Source organism: Carcharhinus amblyrhynchos, chromosome 4, assembly GCF_965287045.1.
Source record: "Carcharhinus amblyrhynchos chromosome 4, sCarAmb.v2.hapA, whole genome shotgun sequence".
NCBI classification, from domain to species: Eukaryota; Metazoa; Chordata; class Chondrichthyes; order Carcharhiniformes; family Carcharhinidae; genus Carcharhinus; species Carcharhinus amblyrhynchos.
Window position 1 is genome coordinate 11,440,598 of NC_137327.1, and position 22,651 is coordinate 11,463,248.

The 22,651-nt window shown below is 39.6% G+C and overlaps 1 protein-coding gene across 2 annotated transcripts in view; it reads right to left on the reverse strand.

The window, feature by feature from the left end:
* wwox (WW domain containing oxidoreductase) overlaps nucleotides 1-22,651 on the reverse strand; it is a 909,285-nt gene that overhangs the window by 880,634 nt on the left and 6,000 nt on the right. For both annotated transcript variants that reach the window (XM_080186706.1, XM_080186707.1), the window contains exons 2-4: nucleotides 22,157-22,221; nucleotides 3,643-3,700; nucleotides 2,726-2,904 (exon numbers count right to left, since the gene is read on the reverse strand). In XM_080186706.1, the coding sequence (XP_080042832.1) occupies nucleotides 2,726-2,904; nucleotides 3,643-3,700; nucleotides 22,157-22,221 (302 nt within the window). The remainder of the gene's footprint in view (nucleotides 1-2,725; nucleotides 2,905-3,642; nucleotides 3,701-22,156; nucleotides 22,222-22,651) is intronic.

The following is a 22,651-nucleotide window of genomic DNA, read 5'->3' on the forward strand; positions in this document are numbered from 1 at the left end:
GATCCCTTTTGCCAAAGCACATCATATCTCTCTGTATTAAATTCCATTGGCCACTTGCATGTTCATTTTGCTAGCCTATGCTCTGCATGATGATACTGTGCCTTTAAGAAATGTATTCATATCATGTTTCTTGCAAAGGGCATATTTGGAATTCAACGCTGTTTAACAGTGCTGATTTGTCTGCAAAACAAACAGCTCACATGCTGAGAATGCAGGTTAGTGATTGATTTTAGTTAGGGATGTGTTTGTTTTAATCTGAGTTGATGCATTTTTGTTTATTTAGTTTTTCCCTGGGATTTCAGAGCAGGGTTTTGATTAGGTTGATTGACAGAGACAGTAATACGCTTACATGGAGGAGCTAAGATTACAGTTTCTGCTGGTTTCTGAAAGAAGTCTCTCTCACTTTCTGGAGGCTGTTTGGGATATACTCAGGGAAACAGGTCTCTCTGTCTCTCTTTCCAGAGATGTCCTGGATGCTTGAGAACTGGCAACCCAAGTATAAGCACGTAATCCTGGGAGTTGCTGACAGATTTAAGAAGGGTTTAGGTCTATAAGACGAATACTGTTCGAATTGAAATTAATAGAGATCGGTTAGCAGTTAAGAATTGTATCATATTTAAGTATTTCAACTGGAAGAAGTTAATTTGTTTGTTGTAGTTAAATTGTATTGTTAAATTTTCTTTTAATAAAAGCTTCCTAGCATGTCAACAGAATTGTAGCTGGAGTGAAACACATTATCATCACACTAATGTCACAATAGAAAAACTGTTGAGGTCTAGTCAGGCTTCATAACATGTTTTGGGGTGTCTGATTTGTAATCTAACACCTGTTGCAGTCAATTAGGACCATCCTCATTGTTTGCCACATCTCCAAGTTTGGAATCATCGACAAGTAGTGAAATATAACTTTGTATTCCAATATCAAAGTCACGTAACAGTAGTCCTAGCATAGGGAATACCATTGTCAACCAGTCTGAACAACAAATCTCTTACTTCACCATGATTTGCTCTTTTTCTTCTTTAGCCTTTTTTTAATTCAAGTTGAGACTGACTCTTCCATTCCATGAGTCTCAATTTTTAAAAGTCTTTTATGTGGTACTCTGTGAAAGGCTTTCTTAAACTGATGTAGCTAATATCCATCGTTCTCATTTTATCAACCTTCCCTGGTCTTTCAAAAAAATTAAATAAGTCAAGCCCAATCAGTCTTTCACAAATACTTCTCCTCAACTAACTCAAACGCATCCCCATGCATCCTAGACATACTCTCTTTCCCGACAGAAGAAGGTGGAAAAGATACAGAAGTCTCAAAACACATATCAAGCGACTCAAGAACAGTTTCTTCCCTACAGACATCAGACTATTGAATGGACCTACCATATATTAAGTTGATCTTTCTCTAACCTAGCTATGGCTGTAACACTATATTCTGCAACCTCGCCATTTAAATCATAGAGCGGGAATACTATCATTACCAATAAACAGAATTCTGTTAGCCACAAACAGCACTAAATAAGTTTGTCTACTCTGTAGAAACTAGTGGTTTAAAATGTGGATTTGTTGTACAAGAGATTCGCTGTGCTATACTCATTCATTCCAGACGGGGTGAGGTACAATCAAAATTCATTTTTAAAAATCCACCATCATCAGATTCGTCATCATGACAAAAGGCAAGTGTTGATTATTGTTTTTGGTAAAGATACTTGGTTAAGCCCGGAATCTATTAGATAGCCAAACTTCTCTACACTGAGCAAGACAGAACTGTATGTTTTGTCTGTACAGCTTGCAAGGAACAATATTTTTCACTATATCTCAATACATGTGTTACTACATCAAACTAAAAAAAAAACACTAAGTGCCTTTTGAATTTTTTGCCTGATTATTTCTAAACTTTACACATGCAACTGATGTTAAACTGACCCACCAGAAGTTACCAGGAATATCCTGACACCATTTCTTGTCATATTTGCCACTCTCCAATCCTCTGGTATCTCACCCATATCTAAAGATTAGACAATTTTGGCAAGCCCTTCCACTATCTGACTTCCTTGAGCAACTTGGCATGTGATCTAGACCAGGTGACTTATTAACTCAAAGAACAGCCATTCCTTCAAATATATCCTCCATATTAACTTATGCCATCCATTAACTCTACCATCTATTTCTACTAATACTTTGTTAGCATCATCTTCCTTTGCAAGTACCAATACAAAGTAATCTAGCCTTGCCCTGCACCCCTAAGCATACATCACCCTTTTTGGCTCTAACAGGCATATCTGTCTTAATATGAAAATCTGTGATGTTCTGGAAATAATTTATTACATTTATAGTAATAAAATGATCAGAAGAACTCAAGAAGGCAATATAACTATGGTAACAAGCTAACTCAAAAGATTGAGATGGGCAAAGTATATTTTACTGGTTCCTTGCTGCTGTCACTTCTATGTACCATTGCTGTACTACATTCATTGGTGATGTAAGTGGAAAGTAGAGATCAAAAGGTAGAATTAATACAAAAGTAAAGATCTGACCCTCCAATAATTACAACTGTATGTAACTCAATGTTTCAAGTAGCAAAATAAATTTTAAAAAACATCACAAACAACTGAATCACAGTTGACATTAGGGCAAGGAAGGACCAGAGGAGGCAAGACGTTTCACAATTTCCAACTAGAAAACAATATTTTTCTATTAACCAAGATGTTAATAATCACATTGGTTCTACTTACCAATCCCTGAATTGGCTCCAGTGACAATGACAACTTTGCCACTTAGATCTCGACCTTGTAGAATTTCCATTGCAGCACTATTCCCATCATATCTCTGTCGAATATTTGGTTTCTCAGATGCCTCTTCAACAGTAAATGCTAAACGTGGATCCAGGTATGTGGTCCTTTTGTTTATGTGACTAAAAGAAGAGATTTTATAAGCAACTTCAATAACTAACTTTAAGGAAAAAAATCTAAACAAATTTAAAATGGGGAATAAAACAGATATAAAATAAGTAACTCCTGCTGTCTGTTCCTGCTCCCCCACTTTCTAATTATTTGCATCAAATTACAAATTCTGAACGCCAAATTAAAATTGAATGGATGTACTATCATTACCAATAAACAGAATTCTCTTAGCCATAAGTAGCTCTAAACAAATTTGCCTGCTCTGTAGTGGTTTAAAATGTGGATTTGTTATGCTGTACTCATACTCATTTCAGACGGGGTGGTACACTTCAAAATCGATTTATAAAAATTCTCCATCATCAGATTCATCATCATGAGAAAAGGCAAGTGCTGATTATTGTTTTAGGTAAAGATACTTGGTTAGCCCCGGAATCTATAAGATATGATACTTATTTGGAGAGCAGGGACAGACACAATGGGCAAATGGCCTCTCTTTGTGCCATAACAATTCTGTATAAATTGTTGCTCCCTTTGAAATTTGGCATCCTTGTGCCCAAGTACAAAATAAAAAGCTTCACCAGCATATCTTTTCTTCAAGCAATATTCAAGTCCTGTACCACCAAACAATTAAAAGCAATATTGATTTTTCTTAAATTTCTATTCCAATCCCAACCTCCCCCCAGACTACCACATCATTATACTGAGCTGAAAGATGCAATTCTCACTGGCTTCAACATTTATATACTTACTCAACAAAGTACACCTGACCATTTCCATCTGTCTCTTGTTCCCAACCATATGGCAAATCTATATCAGAAAAAAGTGCACATTTTACACTGTTTATCTTAAACATCTCTAATAAATCACTATAACTCCAAAGTATTGAAATATTGCTATATTTCCAGAGATGAGACACTTCAGTTATGTGATTTTTTGAATTCATTCATGTGTCGCTGGCAAGGGAGGCATTTGTTATCCACAGACTGGAAAACCAGGGGCTCTCCTCCTTAGAGGAGTCTGAGACAATATGAAGTGTCAAAATCACAAGAGGCATAGGCAGAAGTAGATAGGTGGAAGGGTCGAAATAGGAGACTCAGATTTGAAACAACTGCCGAAAGAACCAACAGCAAGACAAGGTGAAACTTGTTTTAAAACTCAACACGTGGTCAGGATCTGGAATGCAAAGCCGAAGAATATCGTATAGGCAGTTTCAATTAGGCTTACAGATGGAAATTTAAGCACCAAAGAGAAAACAAATTGCAGGGCTACAGGAAAGGTGCAAGGCAGTGGGTCTAATTAGATTATTCTTGCGCAGCAGACATGGACGTAATGGATCCAATGGCTTCCTCGTGTTGTAAACCAGTGGATCCCAACCAATGTGTCACTGGTGTACTGTGAAGACAGTAAGAAGTCTCACAACACCAGGTTAAAGTCCAACCAATTTATTTGATAGTAAACTCTCAAGCTTTCGGGGTTTGCTCCTTCATCAGGTGACAGGAGAGTTTTGGCCTCAGACAGAACATATAACAGCACACACAGTTTACAGATTACTGATTAAAATGCTAGTCTTTACAACTAACCTGCTATTCAAGTCTTAAAGATGCAGACAATGTGAGTGAAAAGAGCATTAGGCACAGGTTAAAGAGATGTGTATTGTCTCCGGACAGTCCATGCCCATTCGGCCTCTGACCTTCGGGTAAGCGTTCTCCAAGGCAGCCTTCACGACACACGACAGTGCAGAGTCCGATAACCAAGTTCCGCACACGAGGACAGTCTCAACCGGGATCTTGGGTTCATGTCGCACTCTGTAACCCCCATGACTTGCCTGGGTTTGCAAAACCTCACTTACTGTACTGTCTGGAGACAATACACATCTCTTTAACCTATGCCTTATGCTCTTTCCACTCACACTGTCTGCATCTTTAAGACTTGAATAACAGGTTAGTTGTAAAGACTCGCATTCTAATCAGTAATCTGTAAACCGTGTGCGCTATTATATGCTCTGTCTGAGGCCAGAACTCTCCATTCACCTGAGAAAGGGGCAAACCCCGAAAGCTTGTGAGTTTACCATCAAATAAATTGGTTGGACTTTAACCTGGTGTTGTGAGACTTCTTACTGTGTTTACCCCAGTCCAACACCGGCATCTCCACATCACGAGTACTGTGAAGAGCCAGCCGCACATGCGCAGTTTAGGTTTTATGCTAGTCAGGCTCATACACATGACCAGTGGAACTTGGAGCTGAAAACAAAGGTCACATGCCTGTACAAAAAGCAAAAACTCAAAAAGGGGCATAAAAGCCCTGGGAGAAGCGAGAGGGGCAGGGAGAGGTTAAGAGAAAAAAATTTTTTAAACAGCTCCCTATCCTCTTGCCTAAAATCCAGTCAGGAAGACGACAAAATAGGTGTGCCTTGATTTTTTTTAAAGTATGGAGGTGTGTCATGATAGTGGAAACCACTGCTGTAAGCATTGGTTTTGGAATGCAATGATGTAATGTGATCCACAGTTTAAATACAACATATTTGAATTTACAGACACGCTGCTGGTGTGAAGTCTGTAGGGTCCTGATGCAATATTTATGGGCTAGGTCACATTATGCAGCAACGAAAACATCCTGAAATTGTCTCTGACTTTACACCGAATGTTTGATTCAAAACAGACAAAGACTTTACACTGCAGCATACTTACTGATATTCTACCTGACCAGTTTGTTATATTTATGGGTTTAAGAGGACAGCAATCTTTACAGTTATTTTAAGATGCTACAATTAGCAAGCAGATCTCCCATGGCATAGCTCAACAGTAGTTTGGCAGTAATCTGCAATATAAATGTATTGTTTCAATGCTATAAAAGTGTAGCACATCAATGCGGCCCATCCTTAAGAGTCATTGTTCAAGGAATCCTTTTGCAAAGGCTATCTCAGTGGATAAAACTTGAAATTAATTAGAGGCTAATTCAGGGAAAAGTCTTTGTAGATTGTCAGATATTGAAAATTCCAAGTTCTTCCTACTCTTGGGAAGTGACCAGGGTTAACCATAGTCAGAGAAAACACCAGTCTTGTGTACTTGCTACTTACTGTGTGAACATACAACAGACATGGGGAATATATTTTAAAAAAATGATGCATACAATAGCACATGCATTCTAAAACACTAGTATTTTGGAATCATTATTAGGCACATGTGAACATTCGGATTAGCCATGTCTTTTCTAATTAGATAGCAGTACCAGAATGTATGAATGCCCTGCACGTGGACCAGCTTGAGTTGGGCCCTGTTATAAGGAACAGTGTCAGATTATTGTTGTTGTTATTTGAGCAGATTCCACCTTTCCAGGTTAGAATGACCAGGAAACATCTCCATCTTGTGATATTGATGTCGGAAAAGTTCACAAGCTAATTAATGAAAATAACAGTAGATAACATCTCTCAATATTATTTGGGGGCAAACTGGATTGCAACTTCCCAACCATTGCATGCGACATCCCTCTAATTTTCCAGAAAGTGGGCATCCCTCATTCAAACGTAAAGTTCTCAAAAAAAGTTAGGACTCGTCCATTCCTGATTAATGGAATATATGGTTGAGAGGGAAAGCAGGGGGTGGGAATGGGACATCACACACCTGTAAGTCTTAATCGCTATAAAAGCTTCTGTCTTTAAAAGTAATAAGTATGGAGCATTAATGATTCAGATTTCAAGCATGGGGAATTCAATTATTTTCTGCAAAGTGCACACACATCCTGCTGAAAGTATGTGGACAAACGCGAGTCCATTAGTTTGCTATTCGCAGCAAAATCCAACTCGGTATGTTTCATGCTTTAAACTGAAGAACAAACATAAGGGAGTGCAGCCACTTTACATGGAAGTCTAAGTTTTATAGGTTCATGAATGCAGGGGCCTCAACTATTTACCATTTATATAGATGATCTAGAGGAGGGAACCAAGTGTATGGTGTCGAAATTTGCTGATGACACCAAGATTGGTGGAACGGCAAATTGTGCAGAGGGTGTGGAAAGTCTGCAGAAGGATCTACATAGGCTGGGCGAATGGGCCAGGAACTGGCAAATGGAATTTAATGTTAGCAAGTCTGAAGTTGTCCACTTTGGTAGGAATAATGGTAGGAAGGACTATTACTTACATGGCAAAAAACTGCAGCATGCGACGGTGCAGAGGGACCTCGGGGTCTTCGTGCATGAGTCGCAAAAACACAGCCTGCAGGTGCAGCAGGTGGTCAGGAAGGCTAATGGGATGCTGGCCTTCATAGCGAGGGGGATTGAATATAAAAGTAGGAGGTCTTGCTGCAACTGTACAGGGCACTGGTGAGGCCACAGCTGGAGTACTGTGTGCAGTTTTGGTCGCCACACTTATGCAAGAGTATTCTGGCCTTGGAGGGAGTGCAGAGGAGGTTTACTAGGCTGATAGCGGAGTTGAGGGGGTTGAACTATGAGGAGAGGCCGAATAAACTAGGCTTGTACTCTAGAGTTTAGAAGAATGAGGGGAGATCTCATTGAGACATATAAGATGATGAATGGGATGGATAGGATAGAGGTGGAGAGGCTCTTCCCGCTCAGAAAGGACAGTAGGACTAGAGGGCACAGTCTCAAGATAAAGGGGGGGCGGTTTAGAACGGAGTTGAGGAGGAACTTCTTCACTCAAAGGGTGGTGAATCTCTGGAATTCTCTGCCCGTTGAAGTGGTGGAGGCTGCCTCGCTAAATATTTTTAAGATGCGGGTTGATAGGTTTTTGATAGGCAAGGGGATTAAGGGTTATGGGGAGAGGGCGGGAAAGTGGAACTGAGCCACAGCAGATCAGCCATGATTTTATTGAATAGCGGGGCAGGCTCGAAGGGCTAGATGGCCTACTCCTGCTCCTATTTCTTATGTTCTTATGTTCAGTACCAGAACCAAAAACATACATTTCCTGATTTTTGGCCAGTCATTTTCCAGGTAAAATAAATTATTTTGACTTAAGGTCAAAGATAGTTTGGAAGGTGTGATAAGTTTGAAAATGTCTGGAGGCCGAAGAAATAATTGAAAGATCAAAGCAAGTATTCAACAGTAAAAGATTAACAAAGGAAAGCAATGTTTTTCAGATTAAAATAAAAAATTGCAAAGTGTATCCAAATAGTTACTACAAAACACAAGAATCATAGCTCACAGCAGAGTATAACCACAAGAGGGAAATAGAAACAAGGTTAGTTGGAAGGAAATGACAGATAACGACACCAGCTGCTGGGATCTTCAAAGTCAAAAATAACGACATATCATTTAATCATAGCAACTGAATGATTTCATTTTCGTATTACAAGTGGTGAATCTTATAATTAAAGAGAAGGCAAATACAGATTCTAAATTCAATCTTGCCAAGTCCTGTTGTAATCTTGTTAATCCAAAGTAACTTCATTACATTCTAACTAAATGAAAGCTAACTCAGAGAGATACTATAATATGAAAATTACCACTGCACTGATATTTTGCTTCTGTTAACAGATAGCATAGACTGAGCACCAAACCTTATGGTTGTACAAACATGTTATTAAAGATGTAAAATAAAGTATATGCTTATGCAGGTATATCACTCAATCTTTGAATATGTGCAAGAGTTAAAAGTTTTTAACTATTGGCCTGGTATTGCTGGTTAGTTATATTCAAACCAGATCATGTAGGATCATTTGAAAAGAGCTAATTTCAAAACCAAATAAGAAATCTCAGACAAGTTTAAGTCTCAATTTAATTTTCAAATAAATTGGTGAAGAAGACGAGAAAGAGAAGCTGAAAGGTAAAATTTGTCTTTATACTTGTCAATACACTACATCCTGAAATACCATGCAGAATTTAAAACTCATAAAATTATCTATCAAATCGAATTGCTTTTCAGGTTGCTTCTTGAAAAGCAATGGACTTTGATTATGGCACTCTCATTCACTTATATAGCAAGAAATGCTTCAGCTGCTCAACCATTCTCTTTCCATAGCTTAATTATTTGATAACAGTTGCATTTTTGATAAAAACAATCAATTTTGTTACAGGAATTGTAATTTCAATTGTACCACATTACTACAATGATAACTCCATTTCACACACTTTTGCTCTTGCCCTCACTCCCAGAACCACAATAGGGTTTCTTCTTGCCTTTGTTTTCCACCTCATCTCCTTCTGTATTCAATAGATCATCTTCCACCAACTTCAGTGTTATGTACTACCAAACATAACTTTCCCCCACTTTCATCTTTCCAAAGAGACCATTCCTCTATGATGTCTAGATGCACTTTTCAGACACCCTCAACACAGAAGACCCATCATTACTCACGATGCAATCGCCCCTACAGAAGTGAGACTGCAGGCAGATTTGGTGACCCTTTTGAGGAACACCTCCATTTGCTAATCCCATCTGTGACACCAAATTTCTGATTCTGTCATTTCAAGTGCCTGCTTTGATCTCATTCAGCCTTTGACAGTATTCCAATGAAGTTCAACATTAACTTGAAGTACAGCACCTCCCCTTTCAATTAGGCACTCAGCCTTCCAGATGCAAAATAGAATTCAATAATTATAGGTTGTGACCTCTGCTCTCATGTTTTCTTTGACTTCCTTGGTTTCAGTATTTTCCTTTGTTTTATTCATGATTCTGCCATTCACATCTCCTTTGATACATCTTTTATTTCTTCACATAAGCAAAATTCTACCTATTCTGGAAATCCAAATTAAAAACAGAAAATGGTGGAAATACCCTATACTTTTCCTGCTGGATGTTAGCAGGAAAGAAACAGTTCATGTTTCATAGTCTGTGACTTTGTTTCTCGCTCCACAGAGGCCATCAGATCTGCTAAGTATTTTCAGCATTTTCTGTTTTATTTTATTTTCTCGCACCATTATCACTCCATTTTGTCTTGCCATTTAATCTCTCCTAGCTTGCACCCCAGAGATAATCCATCTTGTTCCTATTCTCACCCTCCCCATTTTCGCTGACTCTACACTAGTTTAAAACCGGTTATATCACTAATGTTATCCAATTCTGATGAAATGTCAATTGGAAATACACTCTCGCTCTCTAGATATTGCCAGACCTGATTTTTTTTTCCAGCATTTGTTTTCATTTCATGATAACATGGTAACACACATCCTGTATAATTGTTCATTTTTGTACAACATTTGCTTTAATTTGTAGGAAGCACATTGAAATTATAACATAACCTTTGAGATGAACAGAAGAGCAAACATTATAGGTGCTCAGCACCTATTAGCTGCAGTCATATGTTTTGTCTTGAAATCTGCATGGCCAACTTGGAGCAAATTTAAAATGGATTTTTTTTTCCTGATCTGAACTGTGGATTGTGTCCCAGTCCTGGATTACTTCTACCCACAAATTATTTGGCAATTTGGCAACAGTGCAAGCGCAAATAGTTATTTTGGATTGGGTGCAACAGAACTGTTGCATCATAGAGGAAAAAGTCATCCTCCTGTGTACTAACGTGTGAAAAAGGGTCTTCCATCTATACAAGTTGGTATTTACAAATTTTGCTGGCTGAAATACCTGGAACACCCTTCTGCACAGCACTGTGGATGCACCTATACCAAATAGACCATAGCAGTTTAAGGTAGTTCACACCAATTTTCTGAAGAACAATTAGCAATGGGAACAAGGCTAGCCTTGTCAGCAACACTCACAAACCATGAAGGATTAAAATACTGCTGCTGCATCACCTTTAACCTTTTCATGATGTCAAATCATTCATTCATAGCCAATCACCCGGGTGATTATTATTATTATTTAGAGTGAATTATGATATTTTCTTATTTATTTTGTGATACCATTTACACAAAATCCAAATCACCGCATTATTTTGCTTTATTTCCAGATTTTTTAAATCCTCTCACTCCCTATTTGCAACCTACTCCAGCTCTACATTTCTTCCCAAACTTGCAATTCTCCAACTCAAACCTCTTGTGCATTCCACCCTTTTAGCACACAAACAACGGGTTGGGAGATTTTCACAGTAAGTTCATTGCAATGTTAGTGTAAATATACTTGTGACATGAACAAAAAAAACTTTAAAACTTGAATGTATGAATTTTTAGCAGATGAAAAATCCCATGAGTTGTTTCAGTATATACAATGGTCTGTACTTTGATTCCCAATAAAAAATTGAACTGGAAGATTTTCTCCATGTAAGTTAAGTAATTTTTGTTAGCTGTAAATGATTGTACCTTATGGTATAGTCATAGCTATGCCTTCAACCATCTATAGCCTAATCTCTGGAATGCCCCCACTAAATCACCGTCTGCACAATCCTTTCAGACCCTCCATGGCCAAGCTTTTGGCCAACCATCCTAATATCTTCATCTATGTGTCTAGTAGCCAATGGCTGTAGATGATGAGGGAGTTGGACTAACACAGTTCATACTACTGCTAACCAGAAAAGTTTGAACGTTTTAAATTCCAAAGGCCAGGCATAGAAATTTCTCCAGGCCACACATTTGGCTCCTTGCCAACCCTCACTCCCCTCCGCGCCCCCCCCCGCCCACCCCCGACCTTTTCTGCTCTCCATCTCCACTGACCTATAAACAAAAAACTGTTAATTTGATTTTTAAGTTTGAATAGTAACCAAATAATTTAACATTTGAGCAATGCTAAAAGTTCTGGGATAAATTTAACTCTCCCTCCCTGGCAAATGAAATGGATGACTGTCTCAAACATAAGAAACAGAACACTTTAACATAAAGCCCTTCTTTTCTTACCAGGATTTCATTTTCCTATTCTAGAAATTAACAGATTTACATCATTGGTCTCATCTTTAAGCTGGTTTCCTGCTCCATTCATGTAACACAAAAACAGAGAGTAAACAAATACCAAATCAAAATAATATCCATTTTGCACTTTCAATTTCTTCGTCTCTTGGGAGTCATCAATCCTTTGCTGATGAGCTGCCAACAAAGACCATAAACACTGGTATTTTTCCATGAGTTTGCTTAAAAAGCCATTCCTCACGCATGAATATCAACAGTGAACAAACTATTCAGCTGTGCAGGGCATCGCAACCAGGGTTCAAAATACAACAGGGCATCAGGAAAATTCACCCTTGAAACCGCAAAAGCCCATGAAAAATTGAAGACGGAGGTTAAAAAAATTCAAGAATTTGAATACAAGAACGCTAAACGCACCCTGAATGTGATCTTTTGCAGCAATCTTGTCCAAGCCAGTATGTGCACATACCACTTGGACAAGTTGCACATACTGGCTTACGTTATGGCTGCTGCATAATCCAAATAATTGCAGGCGCAAGTGTCAGTAAGTGAAAAATAAGGCAAAATTTGATTGCAAGAGTAGTTTTCTTCTTTTGTATGACTGGGTACTGGGCACTGGGCAACAACTATAACTTCACATCAAGATGGTCAAGCCAGGATATTATGTCAGGACTGACTGCTATCACTGTAATACTTCCTTTGTGCTATGAGTCAGGCATTAAGTCGTTATGTACTCCACTGTCTGTTCTGGGTGACAACTGCACACAGGACAGTTTACAATTTTTTTATTCATGTTTCAGGCATCTGCATCTGCCATGATTTGTACAGATGTAGTTTAGGGATGCCTATGAGCATCGTACGAGGTCGAAACAAAGGACTGGGTTGGGGCTTTCACGACATGTTTATTCATGACTTCTTATGAGAATTATTCATATTCCCCAAACTTCTTCAGGAGTGAAATCACATTGCTTGAGTTTGGTTAAAGTTACATAAGTCCCATGCATACAGAGGCCAGGAATGTTGGGAGGTCCTTGTGGATGGGAAGGGATTGGTTTTCCTCAATTCGTTGAGCTTCACGGAGGGTCAATAAGTCATGGTGGATTACTGGGGAAGAATGGCAGTGTCTGACAGCATGAGCAGCCAAGGTGTTGGGGTCAACCCAAGAGTTCTAGTGACATATCTCACTGCAATGCTGAGTTGGGCAGCCAGTCGAGTATGTCTAATTCTGATCCATTTTGGTGCACTGTGCTCAGCTACTCAAGGGCCATAACTGAAGTCTGTAGTATTGCTGCTTGGGCTCCCCAACTGGTACTAGCCAGGTTCTGGATCAAGTTGACTCTGACTTCATCTTCAGATACCTTCGATCTTCAGCTTGATGGTTAGCATGCAGTCCCAGCTTCACTTTGAGGTAACTCGGACAAGATTGCTGCAAATGATCACATTCAGGATGCGTTTGGCATTCTGGTAATCAAGTTGAAATATGGGGATTGAGCTTCCATTTTGTGTGGTACTCAGTCATGATGCTGAGGTTCCTGTTCAAGATGAACTTAAATGTCAAAAATGGCTGCTTGATTGCCAGGGCAAAATCCATACATGCAAATTTGAACAACTGTTGGATTAAGGGTTATGGGGAGAAAGCGGGAAAGTGGAACTGAGCAGTGACAGATCAGCCATGATCTTATTGAATGGCGGGGCAGGCTCGAAGGGCTAGATGGCCTAATCCTGCTCCTATTTCTTATGTTCTTATGTTCATTGTGTCACTCATGAGGATGTTCAAAATTGTCAGTACCGATCCTTATAACAACGTGTTGTTAAGGGATCAGGACAAATTTCTTGCCAAGTTGGGCACAGTTGTCTATTGCTCAGCATCACCAAATCAAGCACAGTGCTTTACAGCAAGGTATGATACTGCAAGTTTCAGCATCAGGCCTTTAACCCAGATTACATCACAGGCCAACAACAGGTCTACAAGAGCTGTATCAGTTGAGAGTTTCCTCTGGAAACCGCCTTCTAACATGTTTTGTGACAGCAAGAGCTTCGTCACAGCAACTACGTTTAGGCCAGAAGCCTGCTTGATCTCTAGGGGTCACTGCCTCGTTGAGATTGATTCCCCAGTGAATGACACATTCCAAGAGATTGTAAGTCATGCATTGACAAGATATCTGCTGGGTTAGTTGGCTTGCCAGGGTTTCATGTGGCACTTGCAATCACCCATCGTGCATTTGGGTTGCATCTGGATTCCATGGGTTTGTTGTATATATGTGCAAGCATTTCAAGTCCCTTTGGGCCTAGCTGCTGGAGAAATTCCACAAGGGGTAGTGTCTACCAGTTGCCTTCCGGGCAGTTAATCCTTCCTTCATTTCCACTAGTGTTGGGGGTGCAGGCTTGCGGAACGATCAAGCTCATTGTCCAGCATAACTGACAAGTGTTCTTATAGTGAGGTCCTCTTGTACACTCCACTAATTTGAAGTCTATAGTATTGGACTTTTGGAGCCTGGTAGCCTCAGGATTAGCAGCTCCAAGACAACTGATTGTATTTCCAGAACCATCCTGGCTCTCCTTTGTCCAGAAGCCTCAGGAGATGCTCTGTTTGGCAGCAGTGGTCAAAAGGCCAACAAAGAAATGATGATTCCAGGATCGCAGGGTTGTAGGTCACTACATTTTCGATGGCCCCTGTCAGTTTCGGCCAAGTTCAATGTGGGACGGCATCAATCTCCATGATTGCATTCTTTATATATGTTGCCAAGTCATACTTCAAATGGTAGTGACTAGACGTGAGATTGTTTCCATTAATACAACTGTTGGTCAGTCAGTCATTGTGAGATGAGAGTTTCTTCAATTGTTGTGAGGCCTGAACTGTCATTAGTCTTCAGGATGCTCCCAAGATACTTGCACCTCACCCAGGAAAATTGAGGAAAGGTGTTAAGCTGTAGAGTTCTTATTCCAGCACCAACCTGACACATTGCTTGGACATGGAAAGGGCCAGACTGGTATCTTGAGCAACTGCTCTGAAGACTGGGAGATCGTTGATCAACATTCGGTTGCCAGGTTTATGGCATTTGTGGTGATTTCTCACTTGAGAATGGGCCACATGAATTTGGGAGAGACAGAACCTGTGAAGATCTGCTCTTCCAATCACAGATTCTGTCTCTCCCACACTCACTGCTCCAGCTCCTCCAATCACAAGTTCCTTCACTTCCGCTCTTACTGCTCCTCCAGTCATGAATTCTGTCTCTGGAGGAGCAGTAAAAGCAGGAGGGAGGGAACCTGTGATTTGATGTTGAGGAAGATTCTTGAACAGTGGTGATAGCAGAACAAATTTAAACAGATCAAATCAGAATTAAAATCCCTGCCTGTTACATAAGAACATAAGAAATAGGAGCAGGAGTAGGCCATCTAGCCCCTCAAGCCTGCCCCGCCATTCAATAAGATCATGGCTGATCTGTTGTTGCTCAGTTCCACTTTCCCGCCCTCTCCCCATAACCCTTAATCCCCTCTCTTATCAAAAATCCATCAACCCGCGTCTTAAAAATATTTAGCGAGGCAGCCTCCACCACTTCAACGGGCAGAGATTTCCAGAGATTCACCACCCTTTGAGTAAAGAAGTTCCTCCTCAACTCCGTTCTAAACCGCCCCCCTTTTATCTTGAGGCTGTGCCCCCTAGTCCTACTGTCTTTTTTGAGCGGGAAGAATCTTTCCACCTCTATCCTATCCATCCCATTCATCATCTTATACGTCTCAATGAGATCTCCCCTCATTCTTCTAAACTCTAACGAGTACAAGTCCAGTTTATTCAGCCTCTCCTCATTGCTCAACCCCCTCAACTCCAGTATCAGCCTAGTAAACCTCCTCTGCACTCCCTCCAAGGCCAAAATATCTTTGCGCAGGTGCGGCGCCCAAAACTGCACACAGTACTCCAGCTGCGGCCTCACCAATGCCCTATACAGCTGCAGCAAGACCTCCCTACTTTTATATTCAATCCCTCTCGCTATGAAGGCCAGCATCCCATTTGCCTTCCTGACCACCTGCTGCACCTGCAAGCTGGGTTTTTGCGACTCATGCACAAGGACCCCGAGGTCCCTCTGCACCGTCGCCTGCTGCAGTTTTTCGCCCCGTAAGTAATAGTCCTTCCTACCATAGTGGACCACCTCACACTTGCCAACATTAAATTCCATTTGCCATTTCCTGGCCCATTCGCCCAGCCTATCTAGATCCTTCTGCAGACTCTCCACACCCTCCGCGCAATTTGCCGTTCCCCCAATCTTGGTGTCATCAGCAAATTTCGACACCCTACACTTGGTTCCCTCCTCCAGATCATCTATATAAATGGTAAAAAGCTGAGGCCCCAGCACTGGGTCTTGCCTGAGATGACGCTGACAGTCCAAATCCAGTTGAATGATAATTTGACAGGGATTTAGGACGGGCACATTCCTGTAAGGATGAAGGATAAGTCTGGCAAGTTTTGAGAACCTTGGATAACAAGAGGTATTGTGAGCCTAGTCAAAGAGAAAAAGGAAGCATTTGTTCAGGCTAGGAGGTTGGGAACACACGTGTAGAATACAAGTAGAAAGAAACTTAAAGCAAGGAGTAAAGGGGCCCAAAAGGGGTCACGTAAAATCATTGGCCAGCAGGATTAAGGAAAATCCCAAGGCTTTTTATACATATATAAAGAGCAAGAGGGTAGCCAGGGAGAGGGTTGACCCACTCAAGGACAAGGGAGAGAGTCCAGGCATGGAGCCAGAGGAAATGAGTGAGGTATTAAATGAGTACTTTCTGTCAGCATTCACCAAAAAGGACTTAGCGGATGATAAATCTAAGAAAGGGTGTGTAGATAGTTTGAGTCACGAGATCAAAAAGGTGATGGTGTTGGGGTTCTTAAGAAACATTAAGACAGACAACTCCCCAGGGCCCGATGGGATATACCTCAAAATACCGAGACAGGCAAGGCTGGGGTCTTAAGAAAAATCTTTGTATCCTCACTGCCTACAGAGGAGGTCCCAGAGGATTGGAGAATAGCCAATGTTGTTTCTTTGTTTAAGAAGGGTAGCAAGAATAATCCAGGTAATTACAGGCTAGTGAACTTGCGTCGGTGGTAGGGAAATTATTGGAGAGGATTCTTCGAGATAGGATTTACTCCCACTTGGAAATAAACAGACGTATTAGTGAGAGGCAACATGGTTTTGTGAAGGGAAGGTCGTGTCTCACTAACTTAATTGAGCTTTTTGAGGAAGTGAAGAAGATTATTGATGAGGGTAGGGCATGTTGTCTACATGGACTTCAGTAAAGCCTTTGATAAGGTCCCTCATGGCAGACTGGTGCAGAAGGTGAAGTCGCATGGGATCAGAGGTGAGCTGGCAAGGTGGACACAGAACTGACTCAGTCATAGAAGATAGAGGGTAGCAGTGGAAGGGTACATTTCTGAATAGAGGGCTGTGACAAGTGGCATTCCTCAGGGATCAGTGCTGGGACCTTTGCTGTTTGTAATACATTTGGAGGAAAATGTAATTGGATTGATTAGTAAGCTTGCAGACAACACAAAGGTTGGTGGATTTGTGAAAAGTGATGAGGACCATCAAAGGATACAGCAGGATTTGGATTGATTGGAGGCTTGGGCAGAGAGATGGCAAATGGAGTTTAATCCCGACAAATGTCTGGCAATGAGGTAATGCATTTTGGGAGGTCTAATAGAAATAGGAAATATACAGTAAATGGCACAACTCTTAAAGAGTATCGATAGGCAAAGAGACCTGGGTGTACAGGTACACAGGTCACCGAAAGCAGCAACGCAGGTGGAGAAGGTCACAAAAAGATATACGGCTTGCATTCATTGGCCGGGGCATTGAGTTTAAAAATTGGCAAGTCATGTTACAGCTTTATAGAACCTTAGTTAGGCCGCTCTTGGAATAGGGTGTTCAATTCTGGTTGCAATGCTACCAGAAAGATGTGGAGGCTTTGGAGAGGGTACAGAAAAGATTTAACAGGATGTTGCCTGATATGAAGGACATTAGCTGTAAGGAGAGGTTGGAGAAATTTGGTTTATTCTCACTAGAATGACGCAAGTTGAAGGGTAGATACAAGATTATGAGATGCATGGACAGAGTGGATAGTCGAAGCTTTTTCCCAGGGTGGAAGAGTCAATTACTAGGGGGCATAGGTTTAAGGTACGAGGGGCAAGTTTGAAGGAGTTTTTCTTTACACAGAGGGTGGTGGATGCCTGGAACTCATTGCCGGGGAGGTAGTGGATGCAGGTATGATCGTGAGTTTTAAAGAGCTTCTGGACAAGTACATGAATAGGATGGGAATGAGAGATATTATCCCAGAGGGCTAGGGGGTTTTAGTTAAGTCGGGTAGCGAGGTCAGTGCAGAGTTGGAGGGCTGAAGGACCTGTTCCTGTGCTGTAATTTTCTTTGTTCTTTTCTTTGATAGTGTGTCTATTATATATATCCACAAAAGTCAGATGTCAAGCAGACTGGTAGAATCTGGGATCCATGGGGAAATTAAACCATGTACAGTTGGGTTTATCAAACTTCAGGGTGATGAAAAGCCATTAAGAAGTGGCGGGCAAAATGACAATGGAACATAATCAAAATTAATAAATGAAGCACTCTCTCATTTAAAGTACAAACGTTATTCAATAAGGTCCTGCAAACATTGGAGCCAGATGCAATCTGTTTACTGAACACGTAGTACACGCAATAGTGCTTCAACATATAAGTGAAGCACACAAATTACATCCTCAAGGCATTGGTTGCTTGGGAATTCAAAAATATTACAACTCTGAGTATAGTGCCTTAGGCTTTTAAAAATTTCAGTAGTCATTACAAACACTTCATTTTTATATATTTCTGTCACTCTATGTATTTGACAATCCATGGAATTCTGCATAATATGAAAATTAAAATGCAGCATCATATTGGAATTTAATTTACTTATTTTTTTATTAATGATAGAACAAATTGTTTTTTTCCGAATGACCAACAAGTATTAAAACCTTAGTTTCACTCTATCCGTAAATTATAATCTTACCAAGTGAATTCTTGAATTAAATGTTTCACTTCTGTAGCTTGTTTGGCAATTAAGAAATTATGACCTTCAACAAATGTTTCCATTGTGGAATTAATGCTTACCTACAAATGATCAAACAGCTAAGTTTCTCTGAAATGTACAAGTCAACATACAATGTCATGTCTGAAGTAAAATTTCTTCCTTATTCATCCTAAAAGTGAAGCTTCGCTTCAGGCTCTTTCACTACAGGAATACATCACCTAGTGAACAAGTTAATGAAAGCTAAAAAGAAACCTGCAAAAATCAAAAAACGCCCTCAATAAAATTAAGCCAGGCAATGTTTCTAATTTCTAATTAACAAGAACCTCGGAAAAAAGATTTTGACCACAGATCACAAAGTAGAACCTCTGCCCTTCAACACAAGGGTTTCCTCAGAATTCACACTAATCAGTGGGAAAAAGAGGCACATTTTCCTTTCCCTAATTCAATGGTGAATTGATCTGCGGCCAATCTTCGCTTCCTACCACCATCCCAACTCAAATCGAAGGCTGAGCATGGAACCCTCATGGGTCTCCATGGCTCAGCTATTCACCGTATGAAGTCAGTGGACCATCAGAGGAATTCAAATTATCAAGTCATTTATGAGGAATGCACAGTAGGGGAAGATCATTTAATAAAAAAAAACATTTAAGAGATGTAACAAACTACCAATCCAGTATCAAAATTAGTGTGCTGGACTTAGTACTTGCAGTTACAGCATTATATGGTTTTTCTTTTAAGGTGCTACACAGGCAAATCAGAGTTGCTTGCATTATTATAGATCAAATATTCATTGGGGTCTGAAATTGATTTAATGTTTGATTACAAAACTAGTACATAATTTAACTTAGTTTGAAAGTTTCGGGATGAAACAGAGGAGAGATGGGATAAAACATCAAGAAAGAAGAATAGTTAAAATAAAACATAACACCACTAAGTAGAAATTATAAACTATACTACTTATTCCAAACAATGCTTTTATACTTTGGGCCAAAATCTAAATATTGCATATGCTAGTATTCTGACAACAGAAAAACAACTGGAAACACTTAGCATTCTGGTAGGATCTGTGTGAGGAGAGAAAGGTCTGTTTCAGGTCTGTGACCTTTTGTTCAAGAACAGGTTTTGGTCTGTTCACCAGAAATAAACCCTCAAAATGGTAAGCCTGCTCAAAAACAACAGAATTGTAAACGCCAGAGAAAGGCCAACAGCTCAGTCACATACAAGTGGTTACTTTTTTTTAGGATAAATACTTATTCAGAAACTTTTAAAAGTCAAAGTAATCCTGGTTGCTTTTGAACTATAATTCACAAACTTAATCATTTCATAAAAGCGTGATATGCCAAACAATCACAAATTTAAACATCTGCAATTCTCAAATGTATAGGAAAAAATGTAAAGCAAATTACTTTTCTGTCACCCTGACAAACCTGTAAAGAGAAGGAACTTCATTGGTTATCTTTGCAACTAGGGATTACGCTCCTTGGCACAGTGATTGTAATATTAATCAGATTTTTTTTTTTAAATTCTTTCACGAAATGTGGATGCCACTGCTCGGCCAGTATTTACTGCCCATCACTAACTGCCCTTGAGGAGATGGTAAGCCACCTTCTTGAACCGCGACAGTCCATTTATTGCAGGCACAATCATAGCGCTGTTAGGGAGGGAGTTTCCGGATTTTGACCCAGTGAAGGAATGGTGATATGGTTCCAAGTCAGGATGGTACGGTTTAGAGGAGAACTTGCAGCTGACGGTTTCAACATTAGAAAACATTAGTACCGCACATCACAGGACCAAAGAACCAGATTGAAATGCTCCTAAAAAAATTGTTGCTGAAACTAAATTCCACATTTCTGTTGGCAATTGTTCCTTATCACAGGATTTCCAAGACTGAATGCTGAAATCCTAGGATTACGATATGTGTCCAGAATTAAAAGTTTCAACAGTACGTCCTTTGACCAGGTTTAAATACAAACCAGGTGATTGTCAAAGTGATCTCTTTCCAAACACTGGAAGTCTTAAATGAAATGAGCAACTTCAGTTTTGCTCCTGCTTGTTAGTGAATCATGTGGTGAACTGGCAATTGCACTCCTAATGTCAAGAATATTGGGTGTGTTTGCACCACCACAGAAATATATGAATGCATGCATCAAATATATGCTGAAATACATGCATACGTAGTGGTCAGAATTTCAAGCAGTGGAAAGATACTGAATGCAGTAGTATACATGGCATTTGTCAACTAGGATATAGCCAACCCAAGAAATTTAACCTGCACTATTAAGCATAAACAACAACTGTCATAACTCATGGTGTTATGTGGATTGGAATATGCAACCTTATTCAAAGAACATTATTCCACCAGCAAATTAATAGTTAAGGAAGGAACTTCAATTTGGCAGGCCCCATCTTTGAATTTTTGTAACATATTAAGAAATAAAACAACATAACATCCAACAAGTGCATCATAATGTAATGAGGGTGGTTGGTCTTGGCAACAAGACTTGCAGTAGGTGGTGCTTTACAAGATGTGAATTGAGGTTTATTGCTCAAGTAAAGGGTATTTTATTCTGTCTCACTTTAACTAGGATGTTGGATGCAAAAATAATTGAAGACTGATATTGTTCACAATGACCTGAACATTGGTGCACAGCATAACTGTTCACAAAACCTCTGCCAGAGGTTAAGGGATTTATGAAGGTCAGCAAAAATTGGCCCATACCTTCACAAATTAGTGACAGAAAAGGTAACTATCCTCAAAGCTCCATATTACAAAAAAATTCAGTTATTAACTCTGGCTTCTGATGAACCATAACCAAACAATATATAAATGTGTGCTCATAGGCATAAAACTTTCAATCGTAACTCCACTACATTGTACAAAGAATAACTTGAAATGTTGTGCCAAAGAGCATAAGAAATAGGAGCAGGGGTAGGCCATCTAGCCCTTCGAGCCTGCCCTGCCATTCAATAAGATCATTTAATTTAACAAATTAAATATTTAATTTTTATTTAAGCATGTGAGTTCCTTAATGCTTAGAAGTAAAAAGCATTGTTGGGGAAGAGACACTGTTTTAATTAATAATTGCTTTTTTCTGAAGAAATACACACATTTTATCACAGTGCAAACCCTTAATGACTGTTCATAATCTGTATGCAGTATTTCCATTCATATCGAATTTCCCTAAACTGTACTTGATAGTGCAAAATCTTCACGATTCTCCAATTACACAAAATCATCAAACCTAATCAAAGTTGTTGAATATAAACTTCAAGGAAAGACATGGAATATCATATACGTACACCAAAACTCTGAAATACATTTTGCTACCATTTAAACTTCTACAGTATCAGTCATCCTTACCACTTTTCCTATGTCTGAGGTTCGACACTTCATGACTAAACATGAAAAGGTCTTTAACAACACTCATCACAAAAAAGGTTTTAATTTTTAAAATTGTAGTTTATAATACATACCTCCAGCTACACGTTTCTTTTTTCCTGTTTTTGGGTGGTCCCATTGTGTTTTCAGCTCAATATGACTATTGAATAAAGAGAAAGTAAATAGTAAAACAATTTGCCTACAATTTTTTACCAATACATTCATTTGCAGGTTAAAAATACAAACTTTGTATGCAATTATGAAAGAAAGCCAAAGCAATATAAGTATTACAGAGAAAAGTTAATGAAGGTAAAATTGCAAAAAGAGAAGAAAATACTGCAAGCAAAGATACATTACTTAAGGAAGACACTGTTATTGTATGTTACTTTCTAGCAGTTGTAAAAACTTGAAATGATATCCTTAATATCCAATGCCCATACAAGTGGTTTCCAAGCCACCAGCTGAAGTACAGCCACTGTCTGCAAACATTAGTTCCAACAAATGCCATACATTACAATGATCCAAACAAATTGAGAGTTGGGAGATTGAGGGTGCTGGGAGGAGGCAAAAAGGAGGGATGAGGCCAGAGA